A 16,653-nucleotide genomic window follows, 5' to 3' on the forward strand; every position below is an offset into this window, starting at 1 on the left:
TATTTCAGTTCTGTTAACATAACTGCAACATTTATTTTGTTTTCTATAGTTGCTCATCCAAGAGGGCCAAGTCAATACTCTTCAGATTTGTTCCCATTCTGGAATGGCTACCCAAATATCCAGTGAAAGAGTATATTCTTGGAGACATAATTTCTGGTTTGAGCACAGCCATGCTGCAGCTACCTCAAAGTAAATATGAAAGTAATTTGTTTTTGAAGTACAAATGTGTTTGAGAACCATGACATTTTATTTTGTTTAAACCTAAAATACTGAGCAATGGTCTAAATATGTTTAGTTGGATTGTATGGTATGAGGTGTACTTTTCTCTGTTCTACCCATATGCTGCCAAAATTTATTGTCCAACATATTTATTATTTAAATGGGGGAGAAAAGTACCCAGTCTGTATATTCTTTGTAATTACTGTCTGATTGTTGAACGGAACATAATTACTGATCTTTTCAAAAATTATAAGTATTAAGAAACCAAGGCCAGAAGGCTAAGAGCCAAAATGCAGACTGTGATCAATGACTGAGACTGAAAGGCAAAGGTAAGTTTGGAAATAGTTGTCAGAATGTGTGAAATTTGAAATTTTAGAAGATAAAGACCATAAGATAAAGTCATGTCATAGAAGTTTTTGGCTACAGAGTTTCCCTCTCCTCCCTCTTTCGCTGCCCTCTTCTCTCTTTCCCCCCCAACTTCTGTCTCACTTGGCAACCCTCCTTCTTAACCACCCACCTCCTTTTGATTCTCACCCTGTCAAGGATTGACTTGTATTTTGTATTTATATATGTCACCACCTCAGGATACTTGGTATTCAGTGGACTGTTTTGTATGTAGTCACTGATAAAGGAGTTTGTTACTGTTTTTTATTATTTGGTCTCACAGATGTAAGTAAGAAGTTTAGATTTTTCAGTTCATGACTGAAAGAATAATTCACTTTTATTGTAATAAATAAATATTATCGCATCATCCTCCACCAACCCCACTGCCCCATGGCTGAACACTTCAACTCCCCTTTCCACTCCGTCAAGCACACAGGTCCTGGACTGCCTTCACTACCAAACCATTGCCACCCAATTCCTGGAGGAAGAACGCCTCATTCCACCTTGGGACCCTGTAATCACACGAGATAAATGTGGATTTCAATAGCTTCCTCATTGTCTCTCTGCTTTCTCAGTTACCTTCTCCCCCCAATCCCACTCCCTCCCATTTGTCTGTCAGCCCCCGGCCCACAAGCCTCATTCCTGATGGAGTCTATGCCCAAAACATTGATTCTCCTGCTCCTCTGTTGCCTGACCTGCTGTGCTTTCCTAGCAATATACTCTCGACAAAGATTTCGTAAATCCCGCTCTAGAATCAGTATGGCCTAACATTGGGATAGATACAGACAGACTTTAACCTCACACCTTCAATACATTATCTGAGCTGAGATGGCACCTATTGTTAAAATTGTCTTGAATATGATTTTTTAAAAGTTCTGCAATTTACATGTGAAGGAACTGAACTAACATGATTATTCTAAAAGATGAAAGAATTAAGTTAAATTTGCTTAATATTACATTCCATGACACTACAATCCTGTTGCAATAAATTGTTTCTTAATTCTGCTCCACAACCACCTGATGAAGAAGTAGTGCTTCGAAAGCTATTGCTTCCAAATAAACTTATTGGACTATAACCTGGTGTTGTGACTTTTAACTTTGTCCACCCCAGTCCAATACTGACATCTCCAAATCACACTTCCATATTCGACCTGAATGCAAGGTTATTTAGCTAACTTTGATCTCAAATCCCTTTCAACTTATAAGAAAGGTGACATTTCACAGCACAATATTTACGGAAATTTGGGGCGAGTCCCTGTAAACCAAGAGCCTGCTGCCATTGTCTTCAGGTATAAATAACTTGCACCACCTTCTCAGAAAAGCAATCTAAGCCTTTTATACCCAACCAATCAAATCACCCAAGCTTGCAGTCAAGTGGACTGCAGAGTAGGTGACATGACTGGATTTTATATTTAGAATAAAAATAATGTTCAAAGTATGTTAAACCTCCATTGTTTGTGTTGCAACTAGGTAAACGTCCAGCTCGTCTTGTTTCGGGTATTGAGGGCTTTCTTCAAAGCACCATTCTTAAAATCAGCTTTTATCACATCTTAAAGTTCACTATCCTCATCTTTCCATATATTAGAAATAACCACACTCTAACCTCCATGGTGGAGCTTCACCGTATATTTCTTACAACTCATTGGGCTCGATTTGTTATGTCATGACGTGACTAATGCAGCAGTAAAATGTGACACCCTAACACTTTCAGTTCCTATTTCTTTATGGATAATATGACAACATAATATTACTCCTTCTGTCTACTAATGTCCAAAATCTAACACCTTATACAGGATATATACATACTATGAATTTTCTGATGCACTCGTTCCATTGTTACCTTTGGCTCTCTACGACTAAATCTTCAGGTACCTCTCACCTTCCAACCTATAACAGCCTTTTCTTTAACCTTAATTTTTGAACAAGGAGCTGGAGGTTGTTTTACACTTCTAAATATTCCTAATTCTGATAATCAATCTAAAATGTTACATAATTCTCCATAGACTGCCAGTTGAGTACTTCAAAGACTTTAAAGTTTCTTACACCCATCACATTCTGCAATATATCTTGTTGTTAATCACTCAATTAATATTGGCTAGCAGCGAAAAATCAGAATGGTGTGTTGCTTCTCTGGTGCCAGGATCAAGGATGTCTGAGGGTGCAGAATGTTCTCAAGGGGGAGAGGGGCCAGCACAAGGTCATTGTCCACATTGGAGCCAACGATATAGGAAGGGAAAAGGTTGAGATTCTGAAGGGTGATTACACAATTAGGCAGGGATTTAAAAAGGAGGTCCCTGATAGTAGTAATGCTGGAATACTCCCGGTACTATGAGCTAATGAGGGCAGGAATAGGAGGATAGAGCAGGTGAATGCATGGCTGAGGAACTGGTGTATGGAGGAAGATTCAAATTTTTGGATCATTGGAATTTCTTTTGGGGTAGAAGTGACCTGTACAAGAAGGACGGATTGCACCTAAATTGGAAGGGGGCTAATATGGCAGGGAAATTTGCAAGAGCTGCTCGAGCGGATTTAAACTAGTAAGGTGGAGGGGTGAGGGGGACTACCCTGGGAGATAGAGGAAAGAGATCAATCTGAGACTGGTACACTTCAGAACAGAAGAGTCCAACACTCTGAGCAGGTAGGGATAAGGTAGGAGTAATAAATTAAACTGTGTTTATTTCAATGCAAGGGGCCTAACATGGCAGGCAGATGAACTCTGGGCATGGTTAGGAACATGGGACTGGGATATCACAGCAATTACAAAAACATGACTGGGGTGGGCAGGACTGGCAGCTTAATGTTCCAGGATACACTTGCTACAGGAAGGATAGAAAGGGAGGCAAGAGAGGAGGGGGAGTGGTGTTCTTGATAAGGGATAGCATTACAGCTGTACTGAGGGAGGATATTCCTGGAAATACATCCAGGGAAGTTATTTGGGTGGAACAGAAATAAGAAAAGGATGATCACCTTATTGGGATTGTATTATAGACCCCCTAGTAGTCAAAGGGAAATTGAGAAACAAACTTGTAAGGAGATCTCAGCCATCTGTAAGTATAATAGGGTGGTTATGGTAGGGGATTTTAACTTTCCAAGCATTGACTGGGACTGCCATAGTGTTAAGGGTTTAAATGGAGAGGAATTTGTGTGTACAAGAAAATTTTCTGATTCAGTATGTGTATGTACCTACTAGAGAAGGTGCAAAACTTGATCTGTTCTTGGGAAATAAGGCAGGGCAAGTGACTGAGGTGTCAGTGGGGGAGCACTTTGGGGCCAGTGACCATAATTCCATTAGATTTAAAATAGTGATGGAAAAGGGTAGACCAGATCTAAAAGTTGAAGTTCTAAATTGTAGAAGGAGCAATTTTGATGGTATTAGGCAAGAACTTTCAAAAGCTGATTGGCAGATGTTCATAGGTAAAGGGATGGTTGGAAAATGGGAAGCCTTCAGGCATGAGATAACAAGAATCCAGAGAAAGTTTATTCCTGTTAAGGTGAAAAGAGAGGCTGCTAGGTATAGAGAATGCTGGATGACTAAAGAAATTGAGGGTTTGGTAAAGAAAAAGAAGGAAGCATATGTAAGGTATATTGAGGATAGGTCAAGTGAATCCTTAGAGTATAAAGGCAGTAGGAGTATACTTGAGGAAATCAGGGCAAAAAGGAGACATGAGATAGCTTTGGCAAATAGAATTAAGGAGAAACCAAAGGGTTTTTACAATACATTAGGGATAAAAGGGTAACTAGGGAGAGAATAGGGCCCCTCAAAGATCAGCAAGGTGGCCTTTGTGTGGAGCTGTGGAAAATGGGGGAGATGCTAAATGAGTATTTTGCATCCATATTTACTGTGGAAAAGGATATGGGAGATATAGAATGTAGGGAAACAGATGGTGACACCTTGTAAAATGTCAGATTACAGAGGAGGAAGTGCTGGATGACTTGAAACGCGTAAAGGTGGATAAATCCCCAGGACTTGATCAGGTGTACCTTAGAACTCTGGGAAGCTAGAGAAGTGATTGCTGGGCCTCTTGCTGAGATATTTATATCATCGATAGCCACAGGTGAGGTGCTGGAAGACTGGAGGTTGGCAAACGTGGTGCCACTGTTTAAGAGTGAGGACAAGCCGGGGGACTATAGACCAGTGAGCCTGATGTCGGTGGTGGGCAAGTTGTTGGAGGGAATCCTGAGGGTGAGTGCTGAAAATAGCCTCCTTATTCAGCAACTGCAGTGGCACAAGTTGGAATCAGCAACAGAATCCTGAAATGCACTTCTTACAGTAGCCTCTTTATACACAGTTCTTACATATATTAAAATTCCATTGCCATGGTGTAACTTTTTTTTAATCTAGCGTACACAAAGTGCTGAGGGCCATCTGCCTGAGAGACAGGAGATGGGTCAAAACATGTGCTGAGTGCTAGCTGCTACCCCTGATAAGATTGAGTGCCTGTCCAGTCTGCATGCATGATTAAGAGGTGGAAGTGTTGGTATGGGATGGATGAAGTTCAAACATCTCAATGCCAGGTTATAGTCCAACAAGTTTATTTGGAAGTAGTAGCTTTTGGAGCACTGTTCCTTCAGGTACCTGGTGGAGCAGGATCTTAAAATGGTAAGCAAAAGGTCAGTGTCGTGCAACTTAAACGATATTGAACAAACCTAGATTGCTGTTAAGTCTTTCATCTTTTAGAATGGGTTGCAGGTTTGTTTTATTAACTTCCTGAATCACAGAACTACTTTCAAGTCACGTTCTCAAGGTTTTATAAAAAAGTGACAATGCATTAAAGGTGTGAGTTTCAAGTCTGTCTGTATCCTAATCTTGAGCCAGACTGGTTCTATTTGCAAAATATGAATTTATAAAATGTTACATTGCTGGACTGTTCTTTTTGAATAAAATAGAATGCATCTGCAATTACAATTCTGCAAAGTGTGAGATGGAGTAGAAGACTGAGAGGTGTGTCATGTAATGGGATTACCTTTAATATGACATGAACCCAAGGTCCTGGTTGAGGCCTTCCTCGTGGGTACTGAACTTTGCTAACAGCCTCTGCTTGGCCACTCTGCTTTGTTGCATTTTCTGAAGTCCGCTTTGGTGGATGGTCACATGAAGATCCAAGGCTGAGTATCCCTGACTAAAGTGTTCCGCAACAAACATCCCTGTTTGATGATTTTGCAGAGTGTCCTTTCAGCTGTTGTCATAGTGTCTGCTTGGTCTCACCAACATACAATGTCTTGGGGCATCCTTGCCTGCAGTGTATGAGGTAGGCAATGTTGGCAGAGTAATATAGTACAATGTAATTTAATTTTGGTGGATTGTAATTTAATGTCATAATTAATTTGAGTTTGTGCTAGTTTGGATTAAGTTAAGTATAGAAGAGTCGTCTTCACAATGGACATTTTGGCACTCTACACCAGCATACCCCAAGATGACAGCATTGCTGCAGCAGCTTCAGTACTCAATACCAACCACTACCAACCTCCAAGCACCATCCTCCAACTCATCCACTGCATTCTTGACCACAACATCTTCACCTTTGACACCAGTTCTTCATCCAGACACACTGACAGCCATGGGGACCAAATTTGCACCTCAACATGCCAACATTTCCATGTACAAGTTTGAACAAGACTTCTTTGCTGTACAGGACCTCCATTCAGCACTATACACCAGATATACTGATGACATTTTCTTCCTCCTGACCCATGTTGAGTCGTCACTGAAACAACTGCAGCGGTATCAACAAGTTTCATCCCACTAGACTTGGACTACTCTCTCGTATCTGCATCATTCTTCAACATACACCTCCATCATGGACGGGCACCTCAGTACCTCATTCCACCCTAAACATAAAAACAGCCATCGCCTACAGATAAGCCCTATGCATACACAGGATCTGTTCAGAGGAGGAGGAACGTGACAGACACCTGAAGGTGCTGAAGAGCGCCCTCAAAAGAACAGAGTCTGATGCTCAACGCAATTGCCAGTTCCATTGTGCCACAGCGAGAAACCATAATGACATCTGAAGATGGACACAGGATGCAACTGATAGTATACCCTACACTGTCCAGTACTTCCCAGGAGTTGAGAAACTATGCCATGTGTTGCTGACTGTGAAGAAAATTATTGATGAGGATGAGCCCCTTGCCAAGACTTTCCCTATGCCTCCACTTCTTGCCTTTAAACAGACCAGCGTTCGCAAACTACCCAGCCTTCAGGACAACAACCATAACACTGTAGAACCCTGTCATGGTAACCATTGCAAGACATGTCAGAATATCGACATGAACACTGCCATTGCATGTGGAGACAACTACCCACCATATACAATAATACAATATCTCGGGCAAGATCTGTGACTGTGTAGAATATTCAATTATGAAATTAAATTCTAATAGTAGAAGTACTTTATTTTGACACTTCTAAGTTAATGGTATTATATCTCCTTTTTTACCTATAAAGTGACAGACCAAAGAATTGCAAACAATGGTTTGTTAACAAAACAAAAACTAACTGAATATGCTGGAAATCTGAAACAAAGAGAAAAGGTTGAAAAAGGCAACAGTTCCGCACAATCTGTAGAGAAAAATACAATTAATGTTTCAAGTCCAGTAATAGTTAGTCAGAAATGACAAAAACAATAGTTTTACATTCTTTGGTTCCTCCATTATGTGATAGTCTTGTTTGTTCTTTTGGTAAATAACAGCACCAGTTGGATTTTCTTTTCCCTCCCTCTCCTAGGTTTAGCTTATGCCATTTTGGCAGCTGTGCCACCTGTGTTTGGGCTCTATTCTTCAGTTTTTCCTGTTTTGCTTTACGCCATCTTTGGGACTTCAAGACATGTATCAATAGGTATGTTGTATGTGAGTTTTGATATGTTGGTCATCTTGGTCAATTTGATGACTAAATGGCATCTGTAACATTAAGAGTATAAGATATGTCGGAACAGAATTAGGCCATTTAACTAAAGTCAGTTCCATCATTCGATCGTAGTTGATGTTTCTCAACCCCGTTCTCCTGCTTTCACCCCACAACCCATGATTCCTTTATTAATTAATAGCCTATCTATCTCTTTCCCAAATGTAGTCATTGACTTGGTCTCCACAGCCCATGTAGCAATGAGATTCATAGCGGTACCACCCTCTGGCTGAAGTAATTTCTCCTTATCTTGGTTCTAAAGAGTCATCTCTTCACCCTGAGGCTCTGATCTCCAGGTCCTAGTCTCCGATTAGTGGAAGCATTTTATCTTTGTTCGCTCTATCCAGACCCCTTGGTATCCTATAAGTTTCAATCAAATCCCCTCTGACCCTTCCAGACTCCCATCAAATACAGACCGAGTCCTCAACTGCTCCTTGTAAGACACACCTTTTCATTCTCAGGATCACTTTTTATAAACCTCCTCTGGACACCCTCCAACACCAACACGTTTTTGCTTAGTTAAGGAGCCCTAAACTGCGTTCAATATTCCAAATGTCTGACCAGAGCCTTTTAAAACCTCAGCAATACACATCATCATCTGGCTTTTGTTTTCTAGCCCTCTTGAAATAAATGCCAATTTGTCTTCCTAACTGCCAACTGAACCTCCATACTAGCCTTGAGAGAAACCTGAATTAGACCTCCAAGTCCCTTTTTGCACTTCAGATTTCTGAGGCCTTTCCCGATTTTAGAAAATCTACCCCTATTCTTCCTCCCAAAATGTATAACCTCACTTTATCGCACCCTGTTCCATCTGTCACTTTTCTATGCTGAGTCACTTAGCATGTCCAAATCATTCAGTAGCCGCCTCCTTCGATACTACCTATCTCTCCACCTATCTTCGTGCCGTCTGTAAGGTTAGCAACCATGCCGTCGCTTCCTTCATCCAGATTCTCTGCTTTGTTATAAAACGCTATATAAGTTAAAGCTTTTGAAAAGATTTGTAGCTCAGATTGTGGATGAGGTTATGGATTTGTTTGCGATCTGGTGTAGTTTTCTAGACATTGCCTCACAAGGTGACATCGTTAAAAGGAATTAAAAGAAAATCACACTGCTAGGAGTTAACTACAGACTCCCAAATAGTTAGAAGGAGACAAATTTCTGCCTGGAGGAATGAGGACAATAATAATAGGAAACTTTAACTACCCCAGTATCAACTGGGTGAAAAATTCATGCGCTGTGTCCAGGAGGATTTATTTTTTTTTCAGAAGAATAATATGTGACAAGCCTGATATGAGAAAAGAAATCTGGATTTACTCTTGAGAAATGAAGATAGGCATGGAGGTGGAATGAATTTGGGTGACTGTCAGGATAATGACCACAATTTGATTAGATTTAGTACTATTATGGAAAAAGACAGGAATTAAATTGGGAATAAAAGTTTCCAACTGGGGTAAGGCAAATGTTTTTAAAAAAAACTGAAATGATTTGGCTGAGATTGACCAGGCAGGGTTGCTAAAGGATACATCAGTGATAACTCGTGGGAGGCACTAAAAAGTGAGATCCTCATGGCACAAAGCACCAAAAATAAGAGTGATACTGCTAAACCTAGACCCCTTTCGTTGTCTAGAAAAATACATGGGGTGATTAAACGAAGAGGAGAACTTATAGTAATCATAAAAATACACTGAAAATAGCCAAGAAGAGTGTAGATAGTACAGGGATCAAGTGAAAAAAGGGGAAATCAAGGGCAGCATGGTGGCTCAGTGATTTGCACAGTTGCCTCACAGCACCAAGGGCTCAGGTTCCATTCCAGCCTTGGGCGACTAGAGTTTGCACATTCTCCCATGTCTGCATGGGTTTCCTTTGGGTGCTCTGAATTCCTCCCACAATCCAAAGATGTGCAGGTTAGGTGAATTGGCCATAATAAATTGCCCAAAGTGTTCAGGGTTTTGTGGGTCAGATGCACTAGTCAGGGGTAAATATAGGATAATAGGGTAGGGGAATGGGTTTGGGTGCATTAATCTTCGGAGGGTCGGTGTGAACTTGTTGGGCCATAGGACCTGTTTCCACACTCTGGTGATTCTAAGATTGAAATTGAGACCATGAAAACTTACTTGCCAGTAAGATCAAGGAAAACCCAAAAATATTTTACCAGAAAAGCAAAAGGATTATTGAGAGCGCCATCTGTCAGAGATGAAGGGAATTTGTGAGAAGGTGGAGAGGATATGGGAAGAATTTTAAATGTTTTTTTGCCTCTATATTAAGAGGCAAGAGATGGTATTGATATAGTAAACCAAGAGGAAGGGTATGAAATATTGGACAAAATAATCATAATGAGAGGAAGTGTTACAGGAGTTGGACTCCTTGAAAGTGGATACTTTGTCAGAGCTGAATGGATTCTTCTCCAGGATGTTGAAGGTGGTCGGGAGGAAATAGCAGATACTAAGGATTATTTTCCAATCTTCACCATATAGCAATGAGGTGTTGGAGGAATGCAAGTGTTGTAATGTTTAAAAAAAGTAGTACAAAGGAAATGTCAAACAATTGTAGATCAGTTTGTCTAACTTCAGTGGTGGGAAAATTGTTGCAATCAATTTTGAGATTTACTAGAACGTTGCTAGGGTTGGAGAATTTTGTAGCTACAAGGAGAGATTGGAGAGGCTAGAGTTTTTTTTTTTTGGAACAGCGGCTAAGGGGGTGACATGATTGTGAGAGGTAGGGAGAGAGTGGACAGGTGGAACTTGTTTCCCTTGACAGAGAACTCAAAAATTGGGATATAGCTTCCAACTAAGGCAGAAGGATTAGAGGGGGTGTGATGAAAAACTTAGAGGGTGGTAGATGTGTGGAATTTGCTGTCTGAATTGACAGAGCCAGAGACCCTATACGTTTTGTCAAAAATAAAGGCCTGGAATCTGTACCTTTTATATGCTGTAAGCTGCAGGGCTATGGGTCATGTGCAAGTAGATGGGATTGGAAAGGGTCTGGCTGTCTCTGGGTCATCATGGACAAAATGGGCCGAATGGCCGCATCTGCTGTGTCCCTGTGGTAATGTAGAAAAACACACCAACGTGCTTCATAGATGTGCATTTAAACAAGAACGGGTGTTGAATTTCTAAAGGCAAACTTCCAATGAGTTGCACATCGAACAAAATGTTGGTCAGAATTTGTGTTGAGGGTGTGGAGGTGAGATCCTAGCTCCTAGGGTGTGAAGGTTTGGGCTTCAGCTATCGTATCAAAGGGAGTGGGAAGGTGCACAAGAAACCTGCGAATGGCTTGCAGATGAGAGGAGGGGTGTAAGTAACTTAAACCCAAGAATGGCAATTATAAATTGGAAGCATGGACAATTGGAAGGCAGAAAAGTTATCAAGTCTATAAACTTGAGAAAGCTGTTTTCCTTTCTTCGTGAATTTTAGCCAAACTCATCCTCTCAGAACTTTAAAATAGTTTCTGATACCTCCGAAGGTAGATTTAGTCTGGTCATAGATAATTCCATCTGTTCTCAGAAATTCAGATAGGTGTGCAACCAGAAGAATTTGGAGGTGTTAAAAGTATGCATGTTTTTCATAGACATGAATTGGAAGCATTCAAGATGGAAATTAGTTGTGTTTGTGATGGTGAGGATGTAGAACCTGAAAACTGATCTCACCTGAGGGTGTCTCAAACTTATTGAGAACAGTTTGGTTCAATTTGGGACAGAAAAGAGAACTGAATTAATGATGAAAAATGAAGTTAGTAGCTGGGCTGGATGTCAAGCAAGCAATCTGACAACACTAGAATTGAGGAACTGATGACAGATTAGAACTGTTAGTTTTTAATTGAACCTGATCTTGTACATTTGGATTTTATTTTCATGGGATGGGACATTGATGAGGAAGCTAAAAGTGATTGGCAGTAAAAGGAAGGAAAACCTTTTTTTAAAAGGTTCTCCTGGTTCTGATTGGAAAGTAGAGCCAGTTGATAGTAGCCCCACTGATCTGGATCCGAGTGAAGAGACTTTACTGTGAAAGGTTGCAGCCAAAATAGCAGTGGAGAGTGTACCACAATCTTTGAGGATATTGTAACTTCATTTACGATTTTCGGTGCTGTTGTCGGAAAGAAATCGAGTTGGAAAGATTCGAAACCAGGTTTGCAGAGAAAAAGGCATGAATGAGTGTTGATAACATGCTTCAAATTTAAAAGGGAGAAGTGATGTTTAGATAGTAATTTGGTAAAATGATCATGAGTATTTTTTAAGAAGGCTTGTTATAGCTATTTTGGAGACAGAGATATACAGCATGGAAACTGATCCTTCGGTCCAACCCAATCAAGTCCCACCTGCCAGCACCCAGCCCATATCCCTCCAAACCCTTCCTATTCATATACCCATCCAAATGCCTCTTAAATGTTGCAATTGTACCAGCCTCCTCCACCACCTCTGGCAGCTCATTCCATACACATACCATCCTCTGCGTGAAAAAGTTGCCCCTTAGGTCTCTTTTATATCTTTTCCCTCTCACCCTAAACCTATGCCCTCTAGTTCTGGACTTCCTGACCCGAGGGAAAAGACTTTGCCTATTTATCCTATCCATGCCCCTCATAATTTTGTAAACCTCTAAGGTCACCTTTTAGCCTCCAACACTCTAGGGAAAACAGCCCCAGCCTGTTCAGCCTCTCCCTATAGCTCAATCCTCCAACCCTGGCAGCATCCTTGTAAATCTTTTCTGAACCCTTTCAAGTTTCACAACATCTTTCCGATAGGAAAGAGACCAGAATTGCACGCAGTATTCCAACAGTGGCCTAACCAATGTCCTACAGCTGCAACATGACCTCCCAACTCCTGTACTCAATACTCTGACCAATATAGGAAAGCATACCAAACGCCGCCTTCACTATCCTATCTACCTGCAACTGCACTTTCAAGGAGCTATGATCCTGCACTCCAAGGTCTCTTTGTTCAGCAATACTCCCTAGGACCTTACCATTAAGATTTGCTTTCCTAAAATGCAGCACCTCGCATTTATCTGAATTAAACTCCATCTGCCACTTCTCAGCCCTTTGGCCCAGATTCTGTTGTAATCCAAGGTAACTGTCTTCGCTGTCCACTACACCTCCAATATCATCTGCAAACTTTCTAACTGTACCTCTTATGTTCGCATCCAAATCATTTATGTAATGAAGACACTAACCTGAAATGCTTAAGCAGTGGCAGACAGCATGAAAGCTATGAAATTAAATTGTGGGTTCAAGGGAGCAAATGGTGGTATTCATGGACAGAAGTACCTAGAGAGATCACATGTCGATAGAAAGAATACTAGATCAGGGCTTATGGCCAAAGGAAGGTTTTCTGCAGTTTGACTTGATGGTAAGGGTCACAGTGAAATTCAAGAGGCTGTTACAAAGTTCATGAGGACTTGGTGTGGCAGTGGAAGAGGCAGGGGAAAAGAATGCAAGCTCATGATCATCCAGGAAACCAGGATTTATCTTTGTTTGTAGGAGTATGAAGGGATTCTAGTGTTATGGTCCAGCTAGATCTGGGATGGTTAACCATTTTGTGTTTCAAATATCTGTATGCGTCTCTTTAACTTGAAACCACAAATGGCTATGCCAGTATATTGATATTAGAGGTAATTCAGCCCTTTTGTCGGCAGTGGAAATAATTTTAATCAAGCACGTTTTGACGCACCTCCACGTCAGGAGACCCAAACTGAAACTTCTCAACCCAGAGTTAGGGACACTACCACATTGCTGCAAGAGCACTTTAGCAGATTAGGATTGTACTGGAAATTGGGGCAAAGGGAATATCAAACGTGGAGGTGAAAGTGGTAGAATATATTTTTTAAAACTGCACAAGTATTATGGTAAATCAAAGGCCGAAGGCTAGGCTTGAGAACTTATTCCAGAACCAAATGTGGTAGGATGTGGGATATGAACAGATTAGGAAGAGATCAGTATGAGGATAGAAGAAAGTGGTCAGATACAATTTTATGACTGTAGGAGTAAAGAAGCCTCAAATGAATAAAATAGTAAATCAAGCCATTATTTTGGGTGAAGTTTTGAGTCTCTTTTGAAAAGTTCAAGATTTAATACCAAAATCAGCCTGTTTTTAATATTTAGTATTAGTTATTTGCAATTATGCTGAAAGCAGAATCTTATTTACCCATTGATCACTAAAAGTCTTGCTAATGTTTTGGAGTTTTTACAAAGTAGAATAAGCTTAAAAAATACTAAGGTACAGTTTCTAGCATTACTTGACCAAAAATGACTTCAATGTAAGTTATCTTTTGTTCCTTTTTTCTAGGTACCTTTGCAGTAATCAGTTTGATGGTTGGAAGTGTTGTTGTAAGACTTACACCTGACCAAATGTTTCATGTTACTTCTATGAATACAACTAATCACACTGAATTTCATGAGGCCAGAGATGCAGAGAGAGTTAAAATAGCAGCTGCAACAGCTCTCCTTTCAGGAATTATGCAGGTAATCAGGAGATTAAGGTAGTCAAGAAAAATGCAACTTAACTTAGTTGTGCCTTTGTGAATTATTGCTACTTATCTGCATTGAGATTTTTATTTTATTGATGATTCTAATTTATTATAATTAGGTCTTGTGTGGATACATTTTCTTTTGGGAATCTGTAAGCTCTGTCCTATTGTGCTGAACCTGGTGTAGCTGGAAAACACCTGCAGACAGACAAAATAAAATTGATTCTACTTTGATAATACCTGATTTATTTCTGAAGTTAATTTGCTTCCTTTCTAAACAGTTGTGCCTTGGGCTCATACGATTTGGATTTGTAGTCGTTTACCTGGCAGAACCTGTAGTGCGAGGTTTCACTACTGCAGCAGCTTTGCATGTCTTTTCATCTCAGCTGAAGTACTTTCTGGGAATCCAAACTAAAAGGTTTGGTGGACCACTGTCAGCAATTAATGTAAGTACCTTTTTTAAAAGAAAAAGACAATCTTCACAAACCTGATTTTCATGTTTTGTTTGAATTGAATTTAGTTGAAGAGGAAAAGTTGAATCTCCTTTTCTAGTTTAATTATCCATATAATGTTGTTTCCTGCTGTTTCTAATCTTGAGCATGATACAGTTTGACATGTCCCAGTTGTTGGATTTTCTTAGTCAAAAGTGAATCTTATTCCTCCTGGGTATTCATTTTCTCTCAGCTGAGGGGTTCTGGTAGTGACTTGGTGCTTTGTTTAGCTGCTCAAGGTAAAATCACAGATACTAGTTAAATGTCACATTTCAGCTTTAAGTCCCCTTTGTTGATGGCTGATTTCTGTTTTGTGTTCCAGACTTTTATTGCTGTGTGTACTAATATTAAAGGAAGTAATGTTCCATCAGTAATTCTTGGGGCATTTTGTATTGTCTTCCTGCTCGTGGTAAAAGAAATAAATGTACGATGCAAAGATAAACTTCCAGTTCCCATTCCTGTTGAACTTATCCTGGTAAGAAAATTCTTTTTGTTCCTTTTTCTTAAGTTGATTTTTTTTTTAAAGCTTGCATTGAAAATTGTTTTTTGGACCTGTGCACCTTTATATTCACACCTTGACTCAAATTATTTTCTTGTAACTCCTTAAGCATATGATTTATTAATTGGCTGGCAAGCTGAAACATAAGGGTAAACATGTAAGGCAGAAGGGAAGTTGTAATCTCTCTTGATGGGCTGTCCTATTTCACTTGCATTCCTTTGCTTCTCTCCCCTACAGAAAGTGCAGTACTTAATATTGCATCCACTGTCTTAGGGTAGCAAACACAATATCAATGCAAGTGTTATATGATCTGACAAAAAAATGCGAGTTGGTAATTTGTTTAGCAATATTGGTTAGGGTACTAGGGAGAATTTTTCTAACTTGCCATGACATCACAGAAAGATGTAATCTTTGTGTTAATCATGGGAGAATCAGGCTCTGCTTTAACAGCACAGCTGAAGGATGACCTTATTTCAAAGTTTCACTAAGAAAATCAGACTAGATTTGTACCAGGAATCAAGGTTACAGCTACAGAGCATGTTTGTTGTTTCCTGTCAAGACGAGCAAAATAAATCCAACTAAATAGAGATGTTCAAAATCACCAAACATTTTGAAAGAATAAATGATGAAAAGTTATGATTTGGCTGGAGGTTCAGTAACTAGAGGACACAAATCACTGTCAAATTAAGTAATTGGCATGAGAAATGTTTTGACACTATGATCTACGATAATTTTGAAATATTTAAATCGACAATGGGGAAATGATAATGAAATAATCTAATTGGGAAGTTCTTTCAACAGTATCAATATAAGTATGATGGGCTGAATGAATTGTTTTGTATTATTCTATACTTAAATTTCTAGAGTCTGCCTTAACTTTAATCTTTTGGCTTTAAAGCAAGTGTGGCATTTCCTGAGCCACTACTAACACTGAACTTGGCCAGCTAAACAAGCTTTGAAACGCCCCAGACATGCCTTATTCTGGTTTCTCCTTCCCTCCCACTGTATCCAAACTGCACCCCCATCTCATAATTCTTTGAAATTGGTTCTAGAAACCAGTCAGAAGTTCAGGCACAGGAGATTAGAGATGGAAGCCACTTATTTAACTTTTTTTTTATAGTACTTTTTGATAAATACCTTTTTCCAATTAAAATATTGGTTGTGAATTTGTTTTTCTCTTTAGGTAATTATTACCACCGGTGTTTCTGCTGGGATGAACCTGCATGAGAACTATGAAGTGAATGTTGTTGGTCATATACCTTCTGGGTAGGGAAAACACAGGGCTGATTAACCAAACCATTAATCTTTCAGAATTATGCAATACAAATCCAAATAGCCTATTGATTGCACGCAAAGTCAAGGCTATGTTTTATTTCAGCATTGTTAAAAGCCATAGGTATAATTTGACCTTGATTAGAAGGGAGCAAATAAGTGACAGGGTGTAGGGGAAAATAGTGAGTGTCAATGGGGCTAGACGTTTGATGCTCTACTAACAAATGGTAGGTTGATGGTGAAAGAAAAACCTTTCCTGAGTGGAAATGGGATTGGTGACGTACAGGATTTATTTGCATATGAGAATTTGGGTGAGAAGGTGTTGGGAGGAAATTGGTTATTTCCAAATGGGAACTTGCTTTCAGTTATAAAGTTATTAAGTATCAAAACCATGTGAAGTAATCAGTTCAGTCATAAACTTATTGG

The 16,653-nt window shown here is 39.7% G+C and overlaps 1 protein-coding gene across 3 annotated transcripts in view; it reads left to right on the top strand.

Annotated features, from left to right (window-relative positions):
* Nucleotides 1–16,653, top strand: part of slc26a5 (solute carrier family 26 member 5) — an 81,486-nt gene that overhangs the window by 23,211 nt on the left and 41,622 nt on the right. For all 3 annotated transcript variants that reach the window (XM_043713848.2, XM_087999502.1, XM_087999503.1), the window contains 6 exons: nucleotides 50–189; nucleotides 7,331–7,441; nucleotides 13,785–13,960; nucleotides 14,247–14,411; nucleotides 14,779–14,931; nucleotides 16,139–16,221. In XM_043713848.2, coding sequence (XP_043569783.2) covers nucleotides 50–189; nucleotides 7,331–7,441; nucleotides 13,785–13,960; nucleotides 14,247–14,411; nucleotides 14,779–14,931; nucleotides 16,139–16,221 — 828 coding nt within the window. The remainder of the gene's footprint in view (nucleotides 1–49; nucleotides 190–7,330; nucleotides 7,442–13,784; nucleotides 13,961–14,246; nucleotides 14,412–14,778; nucleotides 14,932–16,138; nucleotides 16,222–16,653) is intronic.

Source organism: Chiloscyllium plagiosum, unplaced genomic scaffold (genome assembly GCF_037043375.1).
Source record: "Chiloscyllium plagiosum isolate Xiang-an unplaced genomic scaffold, Cpla_swu_hap1 HiC_scaffold_23, whole genome shotgun sequence".
Taxonomy (NCBI): Eukaryota; Metazoa; Chordata; class Chondrichthyes; order Orectolobiformes; family Hemiscylliidae; genus Chiloscyllium; species Chiloscyllium plagiosum.